At 40.7% G+C, this 17,990-nt stretch overlaps 1 protein-coding gene across 1 annotated transcript in view; it reads right to left on the bottom strand.

Moving 5' to 3' along the window:
* The window catches only part of frem2a (FRAS1 related extracellular matrix 2a), a 73,802-nt gene that overhangs the window by 12,094 nt on the left and 43,718 nt on the right, over window positions 1-17,990 (bottom strand). The window contains exons 5-14 of the mRNA XM_046040803.1: window positions 12,760-12,885; window positions 11,423-11,674; window positions 6,075-6,224; window positions 5,706-5,915; window positions 4,575-4,772; window positions 3,990-4,154; window positions 3,253-3,435; window positions 2,223-2,353; window positions 1,607-1,765; window positions 505-808 (exon numbers count right to left, since the gene is read on the bottom strand). Of these exons, the coding sequence (XP_045896759.1) occupies window positions 505-808; window positions 1,607-1,765; window positions 2,223-2,353; window positions 3,253-3,435; window positions 3,990-4,154; window positions 4,575-4,772; window positions 5,706-5,915; window positions 6,075-6,224; window positions 11,423-11,674; window positions 12,760-12,885 (1,878 nt within the window). The remainder of the gene's footprint in view (window positions 1-504; window positions 809-1,606; window positions 1,766-2,222; window positions 2,354-3,252; window positions 3,436-3,989; window positions 4,155-4,574; window positions 4,773-5,705; window positions 5,916-6,074; window positions 6,225-11,422; window positions 11,675-12,759; window positions 12,886-17,990) is intronic.

Genomic DNA, 17,990 nt, shown 5'->3' with positions numbered 1-17,990 from the left:
CTCTAACATCAACAACACAAGAGGACTCCAGTGGCAAGCTGTGAAGCTCTGGTGAACTCCATGTCCAAGAGGGTTAAGGCAGTGCTGGAAAATAATGGTGGCCACACAAAATATTGGGCCCAGTTTGGACATTTTCACTTAGGGGTGTACTCACTTTTGTTGGCTGTGTGATGTGTTATTTTGAGGGTACAACAAATTTACACTGTTATACAAGCTGTACACTCATTTCTTTACATTGTAGCAAAGTGTAATTTCTTCAGTGTTGTCACATGAAAAGATATAAAGAGATATAACAAAAATGTGGGGGGTGTACTCACTTTTGTGAGATACTGTATATATTAAAAAATGCAAAAGCACTATTACCCAACATTCATGATCCTTGGAGAACAATGCCTTTTTGTTGCTCTTTGTAACATGGGGCCAAAGCCCTGTTTAATTCCTCCTCTAGAGAACTGGCCACATAAGACATGTACAGTAAATGGATGTCCATTATACTGTCCTCACCTTCCTCCCGGCTGATAGTGATGATGGGGCTGCTGAGCTCTAAACCCTCATCCCCGTTAGAATTAACGGCCCTAGCAGCACACTGCACCCTGGAGCCTGCCTGGAAGTATACGGAGTCCAATGTGATCATCTTGGAGGATGTGAAGAAGGTGTCAAAGTCCACCTCCCTCATGGGACTGGTGACGCCATCGGGGCCAGCTGGGGCACTGATGAGCCAGCGGTAGTGGGTCAAGGTGTTGTTGATGTGCTCGCTGACACAGATAGAGCCCGTCTTGTCATAGTCTGGGTATTTTGTGTTGCAAGCCTGGAGGATGGAATATAGCAGGAGTGGGTGGGTGAGTGGGGGGGTGGGCAGTGACAGCAGAGAGATGGGAAATAGATACAGCAGATGCCAGAGGACAAAAGGAGAGAGAGGTACATAATACAAACAAGTCAGTGACGGTTGCCAGGGAAATCCAGATGTTTGAGTGTGTAATGTTTTATATTTAAGTTCTTAAAATGTTTTATATATCCATTTAGAAAGATAGGAATGTGACATGGAGGGGTAAGCTTTGAAGTGTATCCCTTTAAACCTGTTGACACTAAACCTCCTGATGCAGCACTCAACATCTCAATTTTGACAAGACTACTTCATTTGGTCTACCTGACCACAACGCAGGGAAAACAAACACACACACACAGCAGTCACCTGAGAAGCAAATGTCTTAACGCATCACGAAAATCCATTGAAGTGTCTCACTTAGCCAGTGTTCAAGTGTGGAAATCATTCTCCTGTGCCGGAAAGCATGAGGACTGTGACCTACTAAACTGTGTAATGTGACTTTTAAGGACAGACCGGCCAACTCCGGAAGGACAGTTTAACTTTGGCTGAAGAAAAGTATGGATCCTGAGGGATAACAATGTGCCCTCCACTCCCAGAGGATGTGGGTACTGATTAGGTGCTGCTACCTCATTACAGAAAAAGCCTACACATGTAGTTTTTAAAGTTACAGTTTACCAGGTGTTTGAGTGGACTGTTCTTGTAGAACGAGCAATTCAATTATATTCCAAAGATATCTCAAAGGCCACTTGTCTCCCTGAATATTATTTCAGTTTGACTCACTGTGACACAGATGACTGGGTAGCCAGCTGGTGGGTGGAGGTTGTCTGGTGTCCTGGCGACATCGTCGTAATGGAGCAGCGATACAACATGAGGCAGGGAGGGGAAGGTGACGTCAGCCATGCTGTTGGTCTCCTCGATGTAAACTATCACTTTAGTTACCTGTTCCAGAAAAAGAGGTTTAAGACTACATAGAACTGCTGAAACAGTGCTGTTGTGTGAAGCAAGACACCGTAAATTACAATCAACGAAATTATTAAACTCATCACAGAGCTGGATTTGTTTACAATCTTATGGCTGACTCTCCCTTTTTACCCCTCTCTTTCATTTTGTCTCACCCTGCGTCTTTTTTCTGCTCACTGTTGTGTTTTTGTAGATAATCTATTATTTATTGTGAAATGTTTTCATCGTTCTTTCGACTTCAACTACAGCAAAGTGCTGCTGGACACTCTTGTAAAAGAGATCCCTGATCTCAGAGGAACTGACCTGGATATATATGGGTTAAATCACAAAAGATAAAAGAGGTTTTCCATGTCTTTACTTTTTCATTAAGCTTAAATTCCGTAACTGTCTCTGGATTTTGTGTGACGGCTAGGCATGGCATGAACACATTCCTGACCTGAGTTTCAGCCACCATGTTTTCATCAGGCTTCAGGTGGAGAGTAAAGGCTTCCCTCATCTCTCTGACTCCATCAAAAAGCACCTCCACCTGCACCACATGCTCCTTATCTCCCTCTTTGAACTCAATCTCTGGGGACACACGCATATACACAAATGAATAACAGGCAAAGCAGGTTTAAATGTAGCTGATTAACTGTATATTCTGTATATACAACACACAGTACAGCACAATAAGCATCAATGGTTAATGGGAACTTTTGTTGGCGATAACATTAGACAGGTGACATCTAGCTCAAGTTTCTCTTTTTTTAGCTGAATTTAGTTTTCCACCAAAAAATGAAAAGTCTCACAGGTTAGTCCAGTTCATGTTTTATTGCTTCACAGGAATATATCACTTAGCTAAAAAGCATTGCGGGTTTCTATTTGCATAATGCTTAAGGTGGTCCATCTCTTTACAAGGTGAGTAATAGAGCTTTGCATTAGAAATGTGCTGCACTGAGAAAATACTGTGCAATATGAGAAATTCAACGCTGTCTAATTCAGAACTGCAGAGAAATTTGCACTATTTGAACGGTGTGTAGGTAGGTGACATTCGAATAGACCGAAAGGATTCATATAGATATTTCAAGCCTTAATTAAGCTAAGAAAGGTTCACTGCAATAAAAGCTGAGTGGCCAGTAAGAACAAAGGTAATGTATCATGTGGAGTGTTTGACCATTAGTGGTCCTTTAAAGGTTTTGGAGTTATTTTATGTGGTATATGTGGACATGCATGAATAATTTGGCCTATTTTGTACAAATCATATTAACTTTTGCATACCATGCTGCTCATAGTTTTAGAATTTTGGATGCTTCCACTGGTTTCCATTCATTCCCTATTCCTCTAGTTAGTAAACTCTTATGAACATCAAGTGTGTATCATTATTTGTCCAAGCCACATTACTGTTGCATGCTGTTTAGTTTAGCAGATTGAATGCCACAGTGTAAGTTTAACCATGAGGGTCATTAGAGCATGTGTGTTAGGTTTACCTTGTGACAAGGGGTAGTAGTCCTCTCCTGAGATAGCTGACCCATCTTTAGTGTGAACGCGGACCACTGACACTTTTGATGTGTCACCCACTCGTACCACAGGGATCCTCAAAGTTGCCACTGAGCCGGCTTCCTTCGGTTCACTAACACTGAACTTGGTTTCAAAAAAACGGATGATGGGTTCTAAAGCACAGAAAGGGAGAAAAATATTATGAGAAGCCACCTAGGCCAAAATTGAATACTTCGCTTGCACATACATACAAACTCGCTTGCACATAAATACATACTCATAGTCATTTGAAGTATGTGTGCACGAAGTGAGTATTTATGAATGTGCAAGGTATATATGCGCAAGGTTAAGTATGTATGTATGCGCAAGGTGAGTATGTATATATGCGCGAGGTTAAGTATGTATGCATGCGCAAGTTGAGTATGTATATATGTTTGAGGCGAGTATGTATGTATGTGCGAGTATGTATGACTGCTCAGTGTCTAATAAAATGCTAACACATTGTTGGATTATGGACATAAACCCTGCTGATCACTGCTGATGACAATTATAAATGGAAACCATATGTATTCAGGTGCATTTACAGTATGTTCCATATTCATCAGCCGGAACCATATAACTATTCAGATAATAAAAATTACTGGATTAACAACTTTCTTTATTTGACCATATATTTAATTCCTGTCTTTCCTCCACCTCTGTCTCTCCCCCTCTTCATCTCACTTACTGTCAGCTGTGTCCTTGATTTTCACCAGGGTCTCATTCAGAGCTCCCACTGATGCGCCAAACTGAGAGTCGCTCTTCGGGTTCCCTAAGACCAACCGCAGCTCTTCTCCTTCCTCATACAACGTGTCATCAACCAGTGACAGGGTACATGGTTTCTCCGCCTCGCCTAGAGTGCACAGCAAGATTGGGATGACAGGATGTCAAAAAATTTGAGGTGGAAAGAAGGATAGAATAAATCCAACAATAATTCTTTTTTTTTCTTTTTACAGCATATAACACCTTAACTTTCCCCTTTGTTCAATTCTTCCAGAGTTTTTTGGAGCAGTTTGCAGAAATTTTGTAAAAAAAATAAATTACTAAAAAAATACTGAAAATGACAGCACAGTAGGTAATGTGTAGAAACTTGCAAGCCCCTTGCAATGTCTGCTAGGCGCTGTTGATTTAGCAAAAAAAGTGTGACAAAAAAAACCTGTAATTCTTAGAGCTGTTTATTTAATTAAAATGTGTCAACTCTTAAGACACATGATAAATTTAAAACAAATTGAGAGAAAACATGTGTGATGTATTTGTGTGATTACTAAAGTACCTGGTAAGAAAGTGATTACAGATGCATCTGTGTTGGATCGCTCATCAAAGTCTGTGGCGACCTGTGCAGAGCCCTGACGGGTGTAACAGCGAACAGTTGATTTGTGTCTGATGTCTCCACTGCGGTACACTGTCGCTGTGATCTGACCCTCACTCTCCTCTCCAGTGTACACCGGCTCACGGAACTGGACCTTTGGCACTGAATAGTTCAATCATCAGGTATGACAAATAATCAAATAATGTAGCTGCATGTTTTTTTTATGACTGAATATCAGTAATCAATGTTGTGAAATTATGATTACACAGTAAAAGAAAAGTGACAAATTAATTGTTATGTTATGTTTAGTAGGCTAAATCAGCGAAGTGTGAAGTGAAGTGCTTTCATATAGTTTTTTCAATTCTTTATTAGACATTAGTTATAATCACTAATAACAATAAAAGTTATTTGTAGCCCATTTGGCACAAAAAGATGCAATTAATCTAACATATTAATGAATAGTTTAATTATAGCCCAGGGGAAAACCTACAGCCATGAAATCTACAGCCATGCTAGCAGCTCTCAGAGGCTGTACTTTGGTACACTCGTGCTTTGAGCTAAATACTAATGTTTAGTCAGTATGCTAACATGGTCCCAATGACAATGCTCACATTCACCTTAGTTTAACGCTTTGTCATAAACCATAAACAACCAAAGGATTGGACACATTGACATTTTGACAAGTGCTAGATGAAAAGTCAAAGATCACCAAAGTTATTACAATTCATCCTGAGGGGGACAGGGATACAAAATGTTGCATCAATCCATTGAGTCAATGATATATTTCTACAGGATGAAGTGGAAGCTGCTGGTGACACCAGAAGAACATTCAGAGGGTCATCAAACTCAGTAATAATCATCTCCTCAGCACCATGGATATCTTCATCCAGTAATTGTCAAGACATTTTGCTAAAAGCAAAAAATGTGAATCTGCTGGTTTAGCAGGGTGAAACGTCAGGGGATCACTATATTCAGTAGGATTCATCCTCTGGGGCCCGTGGATAAAAAACAAATAAATTTAAAACATGGAAGAATGCTAAAGGTGTGAAAAGATACAGTAACATGTTCTAGATGAAAGTAAATCAAATCACTCACAGTCAGACACTGAGTCATTGATAAAGACTGCAGTTTTCCCAGGTTCTCCCAGGATGCCATTCACTGGCATACGTAGGACAAGGTCAAAGCTCTCAGTCCCCTCCAGCTCTGGCTGTCCCATGTCATCCAGAATTGTGACCCTGAATGTCTGCATGCTGACGCCCGGGGCAAAGTCCAGGTTACGACTGATGCCAACGTAGTCAATACCGGCTGCAGGAAGGACAGAGTGGCGGACGAAGGTTTGGAAATAATGACAGTGATAAGACATTGAGCAGACAAACAGAATCCAGGCAGATGATTTTATTGGTAAATCCAATAATTTCCAAACAATTGCAAGAAATAAGCTTGGCTATATGACTGGGAGCTTACCTTCCGCAGAGACAGGCTCGGCCTTGCGAGAGCGGACGGTTACGGTGCCAGTCTTGGACAGATCAGTGCCTGTCCTCCACACTTTGATCTCAACATATCCATCACTCTCATCTACATGATACTCTACCTCTCCAAAGTAAAAAACTGGAGCTGGAAAGCAAAAAACGCCAAAAGGAAATAATTAAATGACCAGTATTTGTTTATTTTTATACAATCTTATTTATTCTGCCCCGTAGGTTCATAATTTTCCTGTTTCCTTGTTATATTTGATGCATTTTTACTGTGTGTGACATCCTTCCATGCATTTTCTGACTGTTTTACAAACCTGTTAACTTTTGGAGCTTTTATTCATCAGTGCACATATGGGCGTAAGTGATATGGTCTTTCTAGTACTCTGCTAGTTGTCTCATGTTGCTTTGAAACTTAACTCAAACTGCTGATTGATACTTTTGTGCCTGACAAGTAACATTAACAGTAAACAAAAAGTAAAGTAACAAAGTTGCGACTATGAACCCTGCTACAATGAGGTTTAAGGCCAAGGACAAATTCTGTTTAATGGCCTTCAACCTCATCTGACCCACCTTTGTAGCAGGGTTTACAGTTGCAACTTTGTTACTTTACTTTTTGTTTACTGTTAATGTTACATGTCATCTCTCCTTTTGCGTTCACCTGTGGTAACACAACCTGTCAGCAGCCACCCGCAGTCTGACATGATTCATTTGTAAAACCAGCGGCTGGACACAGAGGTCAAACAGCGACAGCCCATTAGTCTGAAGTTAAACTACAGGGAAGCGTGACCCTTCAACCTCTCCTGGCCTTTTATCCCACCTCATTGTTACTATTCTTCTGACAGAAACTACTAAGTACTTTCAACAACAAAAAGGATGCAGTTAGCACTGAAAAATAAGGCCTCTGTGTGTGTTTGTGTGTGCGTGTGTGTCTCTTTCTCTGAATGTGTTATAGTGAGGTGGAGAGACAGAAAGAGAGAGAGAGGCCCCCTAGACTGCTCAAAGGCTTGTTTGAACTGGCATTGTTTCCTGAGGCAACAAAGTGGAGGCAGTCCAATGTGTATTTGACAGCTTCATTTCTCACAAACCCCCCTGTCAAGTCCAAAAAACTGACAGAATAAAAAGTTCTTCTGCCACTGTTTTAAGCTGCCACTCTCTCTCACTCGGCTCCTTTCTTATATTCTAGCATATAATCCAAAAATAGCACTAGTATTATCAGTTTTTTTGTGTCATGATCAAACACTTAAGCAGTCCAGATATATTTTTCAACCTGAATATTACTTTACTGATATATATATATATATATATATATATATATATATATGTATATATAGATATAGATATATATATATATATGTATATATAGATATAGATATATAAATGCACACACACACACACACACACACCGGTATATATATTTATTTTAACATATTATATAACTGGGACAGATAATAAAAGCTATGCCAAGTGTACATAACTAAGAGAATGCGAAAATTTACTGTCGTCAACTTTTAACTCTAAATTTGACTGAATAAGTGATAGCCCTGGTCAATTAATATCCAGCGAGTATCACACATCAAGTGCAGCCAGCTTCCTTTCTCTCCATCAGTCTATCTGTCTTACTTGCTTACATTTTCCTCCCACACACACGGCTTCACCTAACAAATATAGAGGTGGCTGGTAATGCAAATAGAAGAGTTAAAGGAAAAAAATACAGATTGTGTAGGTGGGAAAAACACATGGATAAGAAACATTAGCTAAAAACTCAGAGTAACAGTGCGGGAGCTGGTGAGTGTGTTTTTGTGGATGATTATTATTGCGTTAATACATGTGTCAACAATAGTAGCGGAAAACATGTAGCATATCTGTAAACACTATGGAAGCAGTCTGGCACAAGTAGTCTGGCACAAACCTTTTATGCTTGAGTGTTAATAAAAATGTCTGCATTCACACATGTCCCGAAAGTGCCTGGGGACAAGAAATTCTTGACAACACAAGAGGGAGTTGAGTGATGAGTGAGAACTGCATCCTCTCTCCCCTGTGGGGCCAGCAAGTGCCTGTGGTTTAGCAAGTGTGTGTGAGGGCTGGGAATAATGTAAAGTCAAATTGTCATAATTACTATGTGTAGGGTGTCTGTAGCCATTTGTGTATTTCACTGTGCCTTTAAATACAGTTTATAGAGCATTCCCAGCTGTCCTCTGAAGAAGGACCCGTCTGCTTTTAGATGGAAATGACTAATAAGATCCTACAAAATTGTCTGTAAATGAAACCTATGAACCCGAGGGGAATTTCTTTATTTTATAAACTTCTCATTGGTCCTCAGGGTTAAAACTCATACATATAAGGGATCACGCAATGATTAAGGTAGGAAAAAATATAATTCAGCTATATACATCATGTTTATAGTTTTCTCTAATCCTTGCTTTTTATTGTGAAATACTGGTCAGATCTCCGGGCCTTTAACAACTAATTGGCTTGACTAATTTACATATGCAACCTGTCACAAGGTGTTTGCAAGTAGACCTCACTTCACTTCTGGCCCAGAAGGCTGGAAACTACAATCTAATACGTGGTGATATCGTGGCAATCTTTTCATGCATGGGTAAAATGTATTTTTTTGCCACCTTTCTTGGGTCACTTTGTATCTGGTTTCACTAGATGCTAATGTGCAAATATTTGCCCATCATTTTCTTTTCATTTTTAAATACAGTTTGTATGCTGCTTGTAACAGGAGGCAAAATGTAGGGAGAAAATAATTGAAGGAATTTGGAGAGAAGGGCTTGCCACAATGTGCTCCTTGTATGCTAATGGAGGACATGCGGTGAAAGATGGCATGTTTGCATAATAGAAGGATTTATAATTTAAATAATTTGGTTTAAGAATGAGCACCCGCCCCCCAAACACACACACACACACACACACACACACACATATTTCTATCCAACCAGCAATGAGGCTGCTTCGGGAGTGTGACCAACTGTAAGGCTCCCCTAATAATGAAATGAAGGACTGGGTTTCCAAGAAGTACTCTGAGCTAATCTACAATTCTACAAACTCAGCTGTGGCCATATGCACCCGACTGAGAGAGCCTGAGTGTCCTCTCTCCTTGGCAGGGTACAAGGAGATGACAATACGCACTTTGAGTCCGAATGTGCAGCCATGCGGAGCGCAACACTCAGGGAGACAGGTACTGTAGAGTTTAATCTGATAAAGTACTAAATCTAGCAGACACCCCTGGGCTTTTTTTTTTCAGCTAAAGTGAGAGAAAGTGTGTGTCTGGGTGAGAGAGAGGAGAGAGAGTGCTGCTAGTGGAGAAATAGATGGAAGGAGAACAGCAGACTGAACTTGACTTTGACCTGGGGTAAGGAAAAATTGGGCTACAGAGAGAGCACTAGCAGTCACACTTTACCTTTGAGTTCTACCTTTGATGCAGAATTTGAGGTCTAACATTAACTTGGCGTGCGCAGACACACACAAACACACACATAAAGCACATGCATAGCAGACGCAGGCCGCCACATCACACAGATCGGCCTAACTCTTGTTTCGCTATTTTCCGTGGCGGGTTGAATTTGTGCTGAAGTGAAGGAGGTTGCAGTTTGACTGCCTGGGTGCAAGTATTAGAGCACTGTCAGACGGTGTATTATCCTCCGGGAGGCTAAAAATGACACATCATCTCTCACTGGGGTTGGGCTTCTACAAACACATTTCCATTCCTTTGAACTCGGCACCACGACTGAAGTCTTCTGACAATTTACTAACAATCAGACAGTGTGTCAGGTTTCTCGTTAACTAGCCCCCAGATGCCTCCATTCACAATACACACACACACACACACACACACACACACACACACACATTCAATTTGGCACAAATGTTTGCGTCCCTAAATGAGTTCTCAGTTGTAAGTTATCATTGGGTTTTTTTGTTTTGTTTTTATCAGGCTGCAGTCTGGCATGACAAGCATGACAAGTCTCTGACACTATTTTTTCTGATACAAACAATTTAAGACAAAATGAAAGAGCTACTTAAAGGGAACACTGAGAGTCTTCTATGAAAAATAGTCAAATGTCTCTGAAGGAAGTCTTCATTTTTCTACGATTTGACCTGGACATACACCTCGGCCCACGTATTACAAAATGGACTAGACGCAGGCCAATTACATCTTTTTGATTTGTTGGTATATCTTTCTCAAGACAATAAATATTGGTTAGCATGGTGGTGCTTTGAGTCTTATTAAATTACTTAAAAACAAGAAACCATGGTCCTTTTTACAGTTCACATTTCCCTAGTTAGTAGCCATATGTGTGAGTGAGCTTATACGCCTGTACAGTGAGAGCTACAGTGTACAGTACATGTGGACAGGAAAGAAAATCTATATGGCACTGATGATGTAAAGTCAACCCCTTTGTTACATTGCTGATATATGACCCAGTGCTGTCTCGTCTCTAGGGGGTGGGGAAAGTATGACTTTTGCTGCAACAATCTACAGCATGGCATTAACAAAAAAACATTGAGCAGAGACATTCAATCTCTCTAAGTCTATAAAGTAAATCAATGCAGAATATTGAGATGGTGGAGCACGCCTGTAGATTGAAACAGGTATTTCCCAGCAGGCTTGACCCTCCCCAGATAGATCCTCTATGCATTATTCTCTTTCCCTTTCAGACAAGGTAATTTACTTTGTCCATACAATGCTGAAACAGGATGAAAGCAGACAAGGGACATGTGTGATAATGTAGTCCCACTGGACTCCGGTGTGCCTCGACTGTAATTAAAACCTGTGTGAATGACAACGAGATGGGAGTTTGATTCCATTTTACAGCTGTGGGTGTTTCCAACTCTCTCAAGCTGCATATCTCAACATTCATTACGTCTGTGAAGAAGCTTTATTAAGAGAATTTTTTTGTGATATAAAGGCTGATGACAATTCAAAACACCACAAATTAAAGCACTATGAATTCACACCCACACACTGTGTTTACATGCACCTGTATATGCCCATATGCATGGGTTGTTTAATCTTAAAGCTCTGCACACACCCACCAAGCAGAAATAAATTAAATCCCTCTCTCAGCCTCTCTTTGGAGACAAAACACGTTTTGCAAAGTTCCCAACGACCTCTCAACCGTGTAATTTGGGTACATCACATTCAAAGGGAAAAGTGTTTAACCAGAGCTTGATTTGAAAGTTTTTTTTCTATAAAGCTATTATAGCTTGCTTGGAAAGATCATTGAAAAAGAAACATGGGGATGTCAGTACCTGAGCAAGCACAGAATCCAATTACTGACAGACATACACACACATATATATTAGCAGCACAGCATCAGCATGCCTTACCATCATCCATATCTTCCAAGATGATGACCTTTGTGGTAGGGTAGTGCATTCCCAGACGCCCCCCGACAGGCAGTGACAGACTGACATTGAAGCTCTCTTCTCCCTCGTACAGAGAGTCGTCGATGATCACGACGCGACACCGCTTCTCCCTCTCACCCTTGTCAAAGCGAAGGATGCTGGTGTGCTCCTCCGGACGCGAGATGTAGTCAGAGTATGACAGGACGGTGGTGGGAATTGTCCCTGAGGCAGAGCCTTCACAGGGACCAGCAAAAGGAGAGGTGAGAACAGCGACAGGAGTTAATCCCATATTTAGAATATCATAATTAAAACATATCGTATTTATAAAAGGCATCAGAAAACAATTGTTCAAGGCCGCATCTTACACTTACAGCTTCAGGTACAGTTTGTTTTCCTATAATGGATCCACTGCATCTGAAGCATATATAATAAGATGTATTTTCCCTTTCAGTTTAAAAAAATTAGACTGTCAACTTAGATATTATGGCTTGCGAAAGTTTGACCTTTAATTATTGCAAGCCCATCACGTGAGTCAGTGGATTAGTTTTAATGGCAGAACACAATGGGAACAGACCACCCCCACACAGAAAACTACAGGATTTCTCAAACTCAAATCCGTGGTTTAGCCACTAAAGCCTTTTGACATTTAACAATAGCGCCTTCATTAGGCTAATCAGTGTATGCATTATCCCTTCATGCTTTCTCTAAATTAACTGCATGGCATTTAACTGCATGAGGAGAATATACAGGCTAGAATCTGTAACTTTTTCACACACTGTCAGCTACAAAAAAGAAAGTAAATGAAAGTAATTTAAATTATCACAAAGACGCTGGAGCTGTTGTAGAAGTTGTACGGAAGCGTGTTAATGATTTGAATAAGCTACTGTAAAACTTGGAACAGGCACCGGCTAACAGCTAATTGTGACACTACTGAGGTTATGCTGCTACTTTTTACTTGAAAATATGCAAATGTGGTGTGAACTGCATCTCTTCCAGTGCATTGACTAAACAGACTTCACTGGCATTGTCAAAGATAGATACGCCTGACGCTCCACCACACAGATAGATACCAGATTTAAAGGCACATTCTGTGATCCAAATGTGAACAAAACTAGTGGTATAAGTGTTGTCTGATACTGCTATAATTTGAGTAACATTCTGAGAAACATAAAATAATTGAAATAATTTTTCATCTATACCTCAAAAAATTCAACTCTCTATATGAATACAGCATATGTGGTGATAAATTGAGCAGGCAGACAGGCAGGGTATGCTGAGGTTAAACAGGTTAGATGAGGTGAAAAAAGACTAGTCCATACCCTGCTGTGTGTAGCAGACCACCATGAGCTCCTGGCTGATGTCTCCACTGCGGTGCACCGGGATGAAAAGCTCTCCAACATCTTCCTCCACTGAGTGGATCTGTTCAGGGAAGAACACAGTCGACTCTGTTTGGAGGAGAGAGAATGAGTGGAGGGAGTCAGAGGGAAATAGAAAAGGCTAATGATATGTATAACAATCTGCAAAAATCCACAGTACATTAGGCCATCAAGGACTGGTACAGGCTTTTGTTCTGGCTCTGCATTAGTGAGCTGCAGCTGATATTTTTTTATTCAGATCTATTGAAGTGGTGGTCCTGTGGTGTGCTTATTCATATTCAAAAATAACTCTCAATCATAGTTTTTCGGTTTGATGCAACCAAAGGTGCTCTTCAAAGACACCCCTCCGGAAGTTTTTCTTACTGCCTGGTGTGTCGCAGACAATTACACATGCAAGCCTCTCAGAGTGAATCAGCTGGGAGTTTCACACATCAACTCCTCTATACACAGAGGGGTCAGCTCTTTCTCCACTCCTCTCTCTGTCTCTGAGAGGAGTCTGTGATTGAGGGAGAGACTTAGAGGCACTGCAAGCATCATCTATCAAAGAGAAGAACTTACTGGCATTATAGAAACAATAAATGTTGAAGCTATTTTCCACAGACGCACGGGGACCAATAAAAATACTAACAGTGTGGACTGAGCATCAGCTTGTCCCAGATTTTCTTGTGACTTTGTTCCCCCTGAATAATGGGAACTTCAAGACACTTGTTGCTTGCTTGTGCAACAAAAACCTGTATGAAAATAGCAAGCGCTGGAGCGGTAAAAATTTGTGTGAAAAAAAAGAAGCAGAAAAGATATGGATGTTTGAATCAACACCCAGCGTAAAAAGACATCAACACCTGAGGTGACTCTTTGGGATGAAGTCATCAACATAAGACAATCTTACGCACCACAGGCGGTCAAACATTTCTCTTCTCTTACGGTAACTCTCCCTAAATCATTCTCTCTCCCCTCTCAATCTTCTCTCTCCTCCTCCATTTCTCCTTTCTGTCACTAACCACAATCTGTCACTCCCCAGGGGGTACAGGCACTCATAGCAGGGGATTAGGGTCCACTGCTTACCTATTACACACACACACACACACACACACACACACACACACCACTATACTCTGGTTTGCTTCTCTCTCTCCACACATATAATGCACACCTCCTCTCCTCAAAGTTCTTTCACATTTTACCTCACACCTTGGTGCCTCTAAATCCACCCAAGATTTTAAAAAAGCTAATTTTCAGACATGTGGGTCAAGTTCACATCCTGGAGGAAAACACACAGTCATTTTAAAACATTGATGGGGAGGGAAAAAAACACATGCTTTTACAAAGAGTGTGAAAATAGTGATACTTGCACCTGATCTTGCCATAAAAGTAAAAGAAAAAAAATCAGTTTGGACTGTATGCCTAGAACTTCTACATTATTGATAATTTCATGAATATTCTATGCATGTAGAGATACCTTCTTTGTTTCTACTATCTGGTTGTTGTTATGATAGTTGTGCTTTTTTCCCCATTGCCAGCTTGTACAACTGTTTATGGCCATCAGCTAAATACCTAAAATGTAACTGTAAATGTAAAATAAAATAGCCCCTGGAGACCTTCAATTAATGGCACCATCCACCTAAACACAGCACAACACCATGTCACAGTTCAAAGAAACAGCAACCTCACAAGATGCAGGCCCTTGTTTGATGTGCCTTACATTAGTCAAGAGATTTTACAATCCTAACACAACAACGCAAGGATGTGCTTGACTGCAACTGGCCTCGTAATTTCAGACCAAAAAAAAAATTGTTCTTCATCATTTAGTGGATCGACCATGATGCAATATGCAGCTGAGTAACAGCTCTACTGATATATAGCGTCCTCGCTGCAGCGGAAGCAAGAAAGATATCACTAACTGTAGCAGGAGTCTGGTACTGCATGCAGTAAACAGTCAAACAGCAGACTGCCACCCTCATCTCAAATCTAGTCAGCATTGTGCATGGATTATAGACAGTATATGAAAGAAAGTCATAAAGTTTTGCAGCAGGAAAGCTGGAAAATCACACCCTGTAATTAAACAGAGTTTGCGTTTGCTGCCGCACTGAATGTGGGTGTACCACAGGCAAACGCAGCACATGCCCACTCGTTGTTATTAATCAAAGTAGCAACAGGCTAATACAGAAGGATAGTAGAGGGTATGCATTTGTACAACTAACACAAAAAGAAAACAATAAACAAGACCACCAGGCATTTGTAAAGACAAACACAGACTGTCCATGCTATTGGAACAAACTTAGCTTGTTGTGCTCTCCTTAATTCTGGATCACTTTTGGTTAAAGCTAAGCGATCCTCTCTCCTCCTCTAAAGCTATTAGCCTAGCTGACATGTCCTCTGAGGAGGGAATCTTCAGGCTAACCAGAAGATCAGACAAAGCCAGTTTTCATCATTAGAGAAAGATGCTGGAGTACAACTAACGCCACAAGCATAGCTAGAGCTTCACTGGCCCATTAGAGTAGAGTGGCACATCTCTGTCGCATTAGACAATCCCCAGAGATGACAGAAAACAAACCAGCCCCTGCCCTCCGCACACACTATAATTAACCCACGGGGGAGGATAGATTGAGAGGGGAGAATGTGAGGGGCAGAGAGAGATCAAGTGAAAGAGAGAAAACAAGAAGACAAATGAGAAAGAGAGGGAAAGAGATGAGAGCAGCTCTTGTGTGTCACCATAATGGAAGCTTCAGTGTTTCCATCTTTGTTGCACATCTATAATTACTTAGAAGTTATACCGAGGAATAGAGTAATGCCTAAAAAAACTGAATATAAAAGCTACAGAAGAGTAAATTTAACCTTGCACTATGCTCTACTCCATTAACATTTCAATTTGCAGACAAAGACGCAAAGAATGAGGAGAGTGAAAATGGCAGATTACAAACTATTAACATTTACATTTAGCTGACGCTTTTATCCAAAGCGACTTACAATTGCTAAGTATGTCTGAGGTCGCACGCTTCTGGAGCTAATAGAGGTTAAGTGTCTTGCTCAGGGATGTGTATGTGTCACAGTGGGGAATTGAACCCAGGTCTCTCACACAAAAGGCATGTGTCTTATCCACTGCCCCATCACCACCCAGTGTTGTGAGGAGAGAAATTGAAAGACTTAACCACCTCCTACCATCCAAAGACATGCAGCCTAGGTTGATTGGTTACCCTAAATCCTTAGGTGTGAGTGTGAGTGTGAGCGTGAGCGTGAGTGGTTGTTCGTCTATGTGTGGCCCTTTGATGGACTGGCGACCTGTCCAGGGTGTACCCCGCCTTGCGCCCGATGTCAGCTGGGATTGGCTCCAGCCCCCCGCGACCCTGTACGTAGGATAAGCGGTTGACGATGGATGGATGAACAGTCTAAACAGTCAGTACTTTAGAAGAGAGGTCCCCAAAAAGAGGCCTGTGGGCCAGATTTGGTCCACTGGGAACCTTTGATTTGGCTCGATGAAAATGGACAAATAAATGAACAGATAACTATAATCATACTGCTTTTTTGTATTGTTGGGTTTCAGGAGGTAAGCATTCTACTCAGTACTTCTGGCAAGTGAAAAAACACAACACTGTCATCATCCCTATAAATAAATCTCTACTGGCTGTCATGTAAAAACTGTATTTCTCCCCTTTGCCAGAGGCCAGATTTGACATGACTATATATCTACACTAGACAATATTCATATTGACAATTCTGCATTCGGTGTGTGCCAAGTTGACTGATGCTTCTCACAACAAATGTGATATGCTGTAAAGAGTTGTGTATTTGTCATTGCTTTGTAAAAGGAACACTGGAGTGGCAGTTGGGGTTTTGTGTGGTGTGCATTATAAATGTCAGAAACTTTACTATAGCTGCAGTCATATTTGTCTGTTCATACTGTCTGTCCTTAAAGGCTGCGTTTGATTTTTAATTTTAATAATGGATATCACATGGAATAGAGACCCTAAACTGAAACTGAAAATCCTCTGAGAGTATTCAAATTAAATTTGCAGAAATAATTACATTTCAGCTTTTATAGTCTGTTGTGATGCAACTGTGGACAAAAATATTTCCATCATATTGTCACCAGCGGAGGAGGAAGTACTCAGGTCTTTTACTTAAATATAAGTAGCAATGCGACTAAGTACCAAAAGTGTAAGTACTCATTATGCAGAATGGCCTTTTTCAGAATAATATATAATATATTATTGGAATATAACTACGGATTAGGGGTGTGATGAGATCTCGTGCTACGAGATCTTGCGAGATTAAATTGTGACGATTTTTCTTGTCAGGTAAAAAGGTGTCTCGCATGGTTCACGCATTTGACATTTTTCACATGCTGCCAAGCCACATGTTAATTTTCTCAAGCAGTGAAATACAAATGCATACTTGAAGAGCTAATCAACTCTGGCCAGCTGATGTGACACTGGTGTATGCCCTGATAGTAATCAACTGAACCGTTCGAGCTGTGAGTCCAGACAGATGTGAAGAAGGGTAACGTAACTGGTAGAGTTTTGCAACATAAACATCTAAAAACTGAAGCGCTGCCTTGCTCTGTTTGGGACTGTGAGCTGCAATTTGTAAGAGGTGCTGAAGTTAACATGTGTGTGGATTTGTGGTATGATTTTATTTTCAGTTTCACATGGAACATACAGTCCCAAAATGCTTTGGTCAATCGGTCTGAAGGGGGTAACGTTCCTACCAGCGGATCAATAACATAATGCACAGCAGAGTAAAGGGCAGGTAGACTTCTCTTTAAATAATGACGTTAGTCTTGTAATATTATGACTTTTTTCTAAGACATGTCAGAGAACACAGATAGCCTATGTGGGAGAGATTCTGAATGTGCAGAACGTTTTGAACGTGAGCAGAAAACCTGCTGGAACACAGAAGCTGAAAGCCATCTGAATTTTGTGTTTCTCTATACATAAATTTAAAAAAATCACCATAAACTGGTGCAGAAAAATCATCATAATGTAGGAAATAAAGTTTATTGCTCAAACTTTTCATATAATTCAGCATTAAAGATTAAAGATAAATAGTGTTAAAATCGTGTCTTGTCCCGTCTCATGGGTTGAGTGTTGTGGGGACAGCCCAGCTGACGGTGAGTGTCCTGGTTTTACTTTTTTTTCTCACTTTATTTCACCCATTGTTTTGCTCTGCCTGCCTCCCTG

Source organism: Micropterus dolomieu, linkage group LG23 (assembly GCF_021292245.1).
Source record: "Micropterus dolomieu isolate WLL.071019.BEF.003 ecotype Adirondacks linkage group LG23, ASM2129224v1, whole genome shotgun sequence".
NCBI classification, from domain to species: domain Eukaryota; kingdom Metazoa; phylum Chordata; class Actinopteri; order Centrarchiformes; family Centrarchidae; genus Micropterus; species Micropterus dolomieu.
The sequence above is the reverse complement of the archived record's forward strand: the minus strand, read 5'-3'. Positions and strand labels throughout refer to the sequence as shown.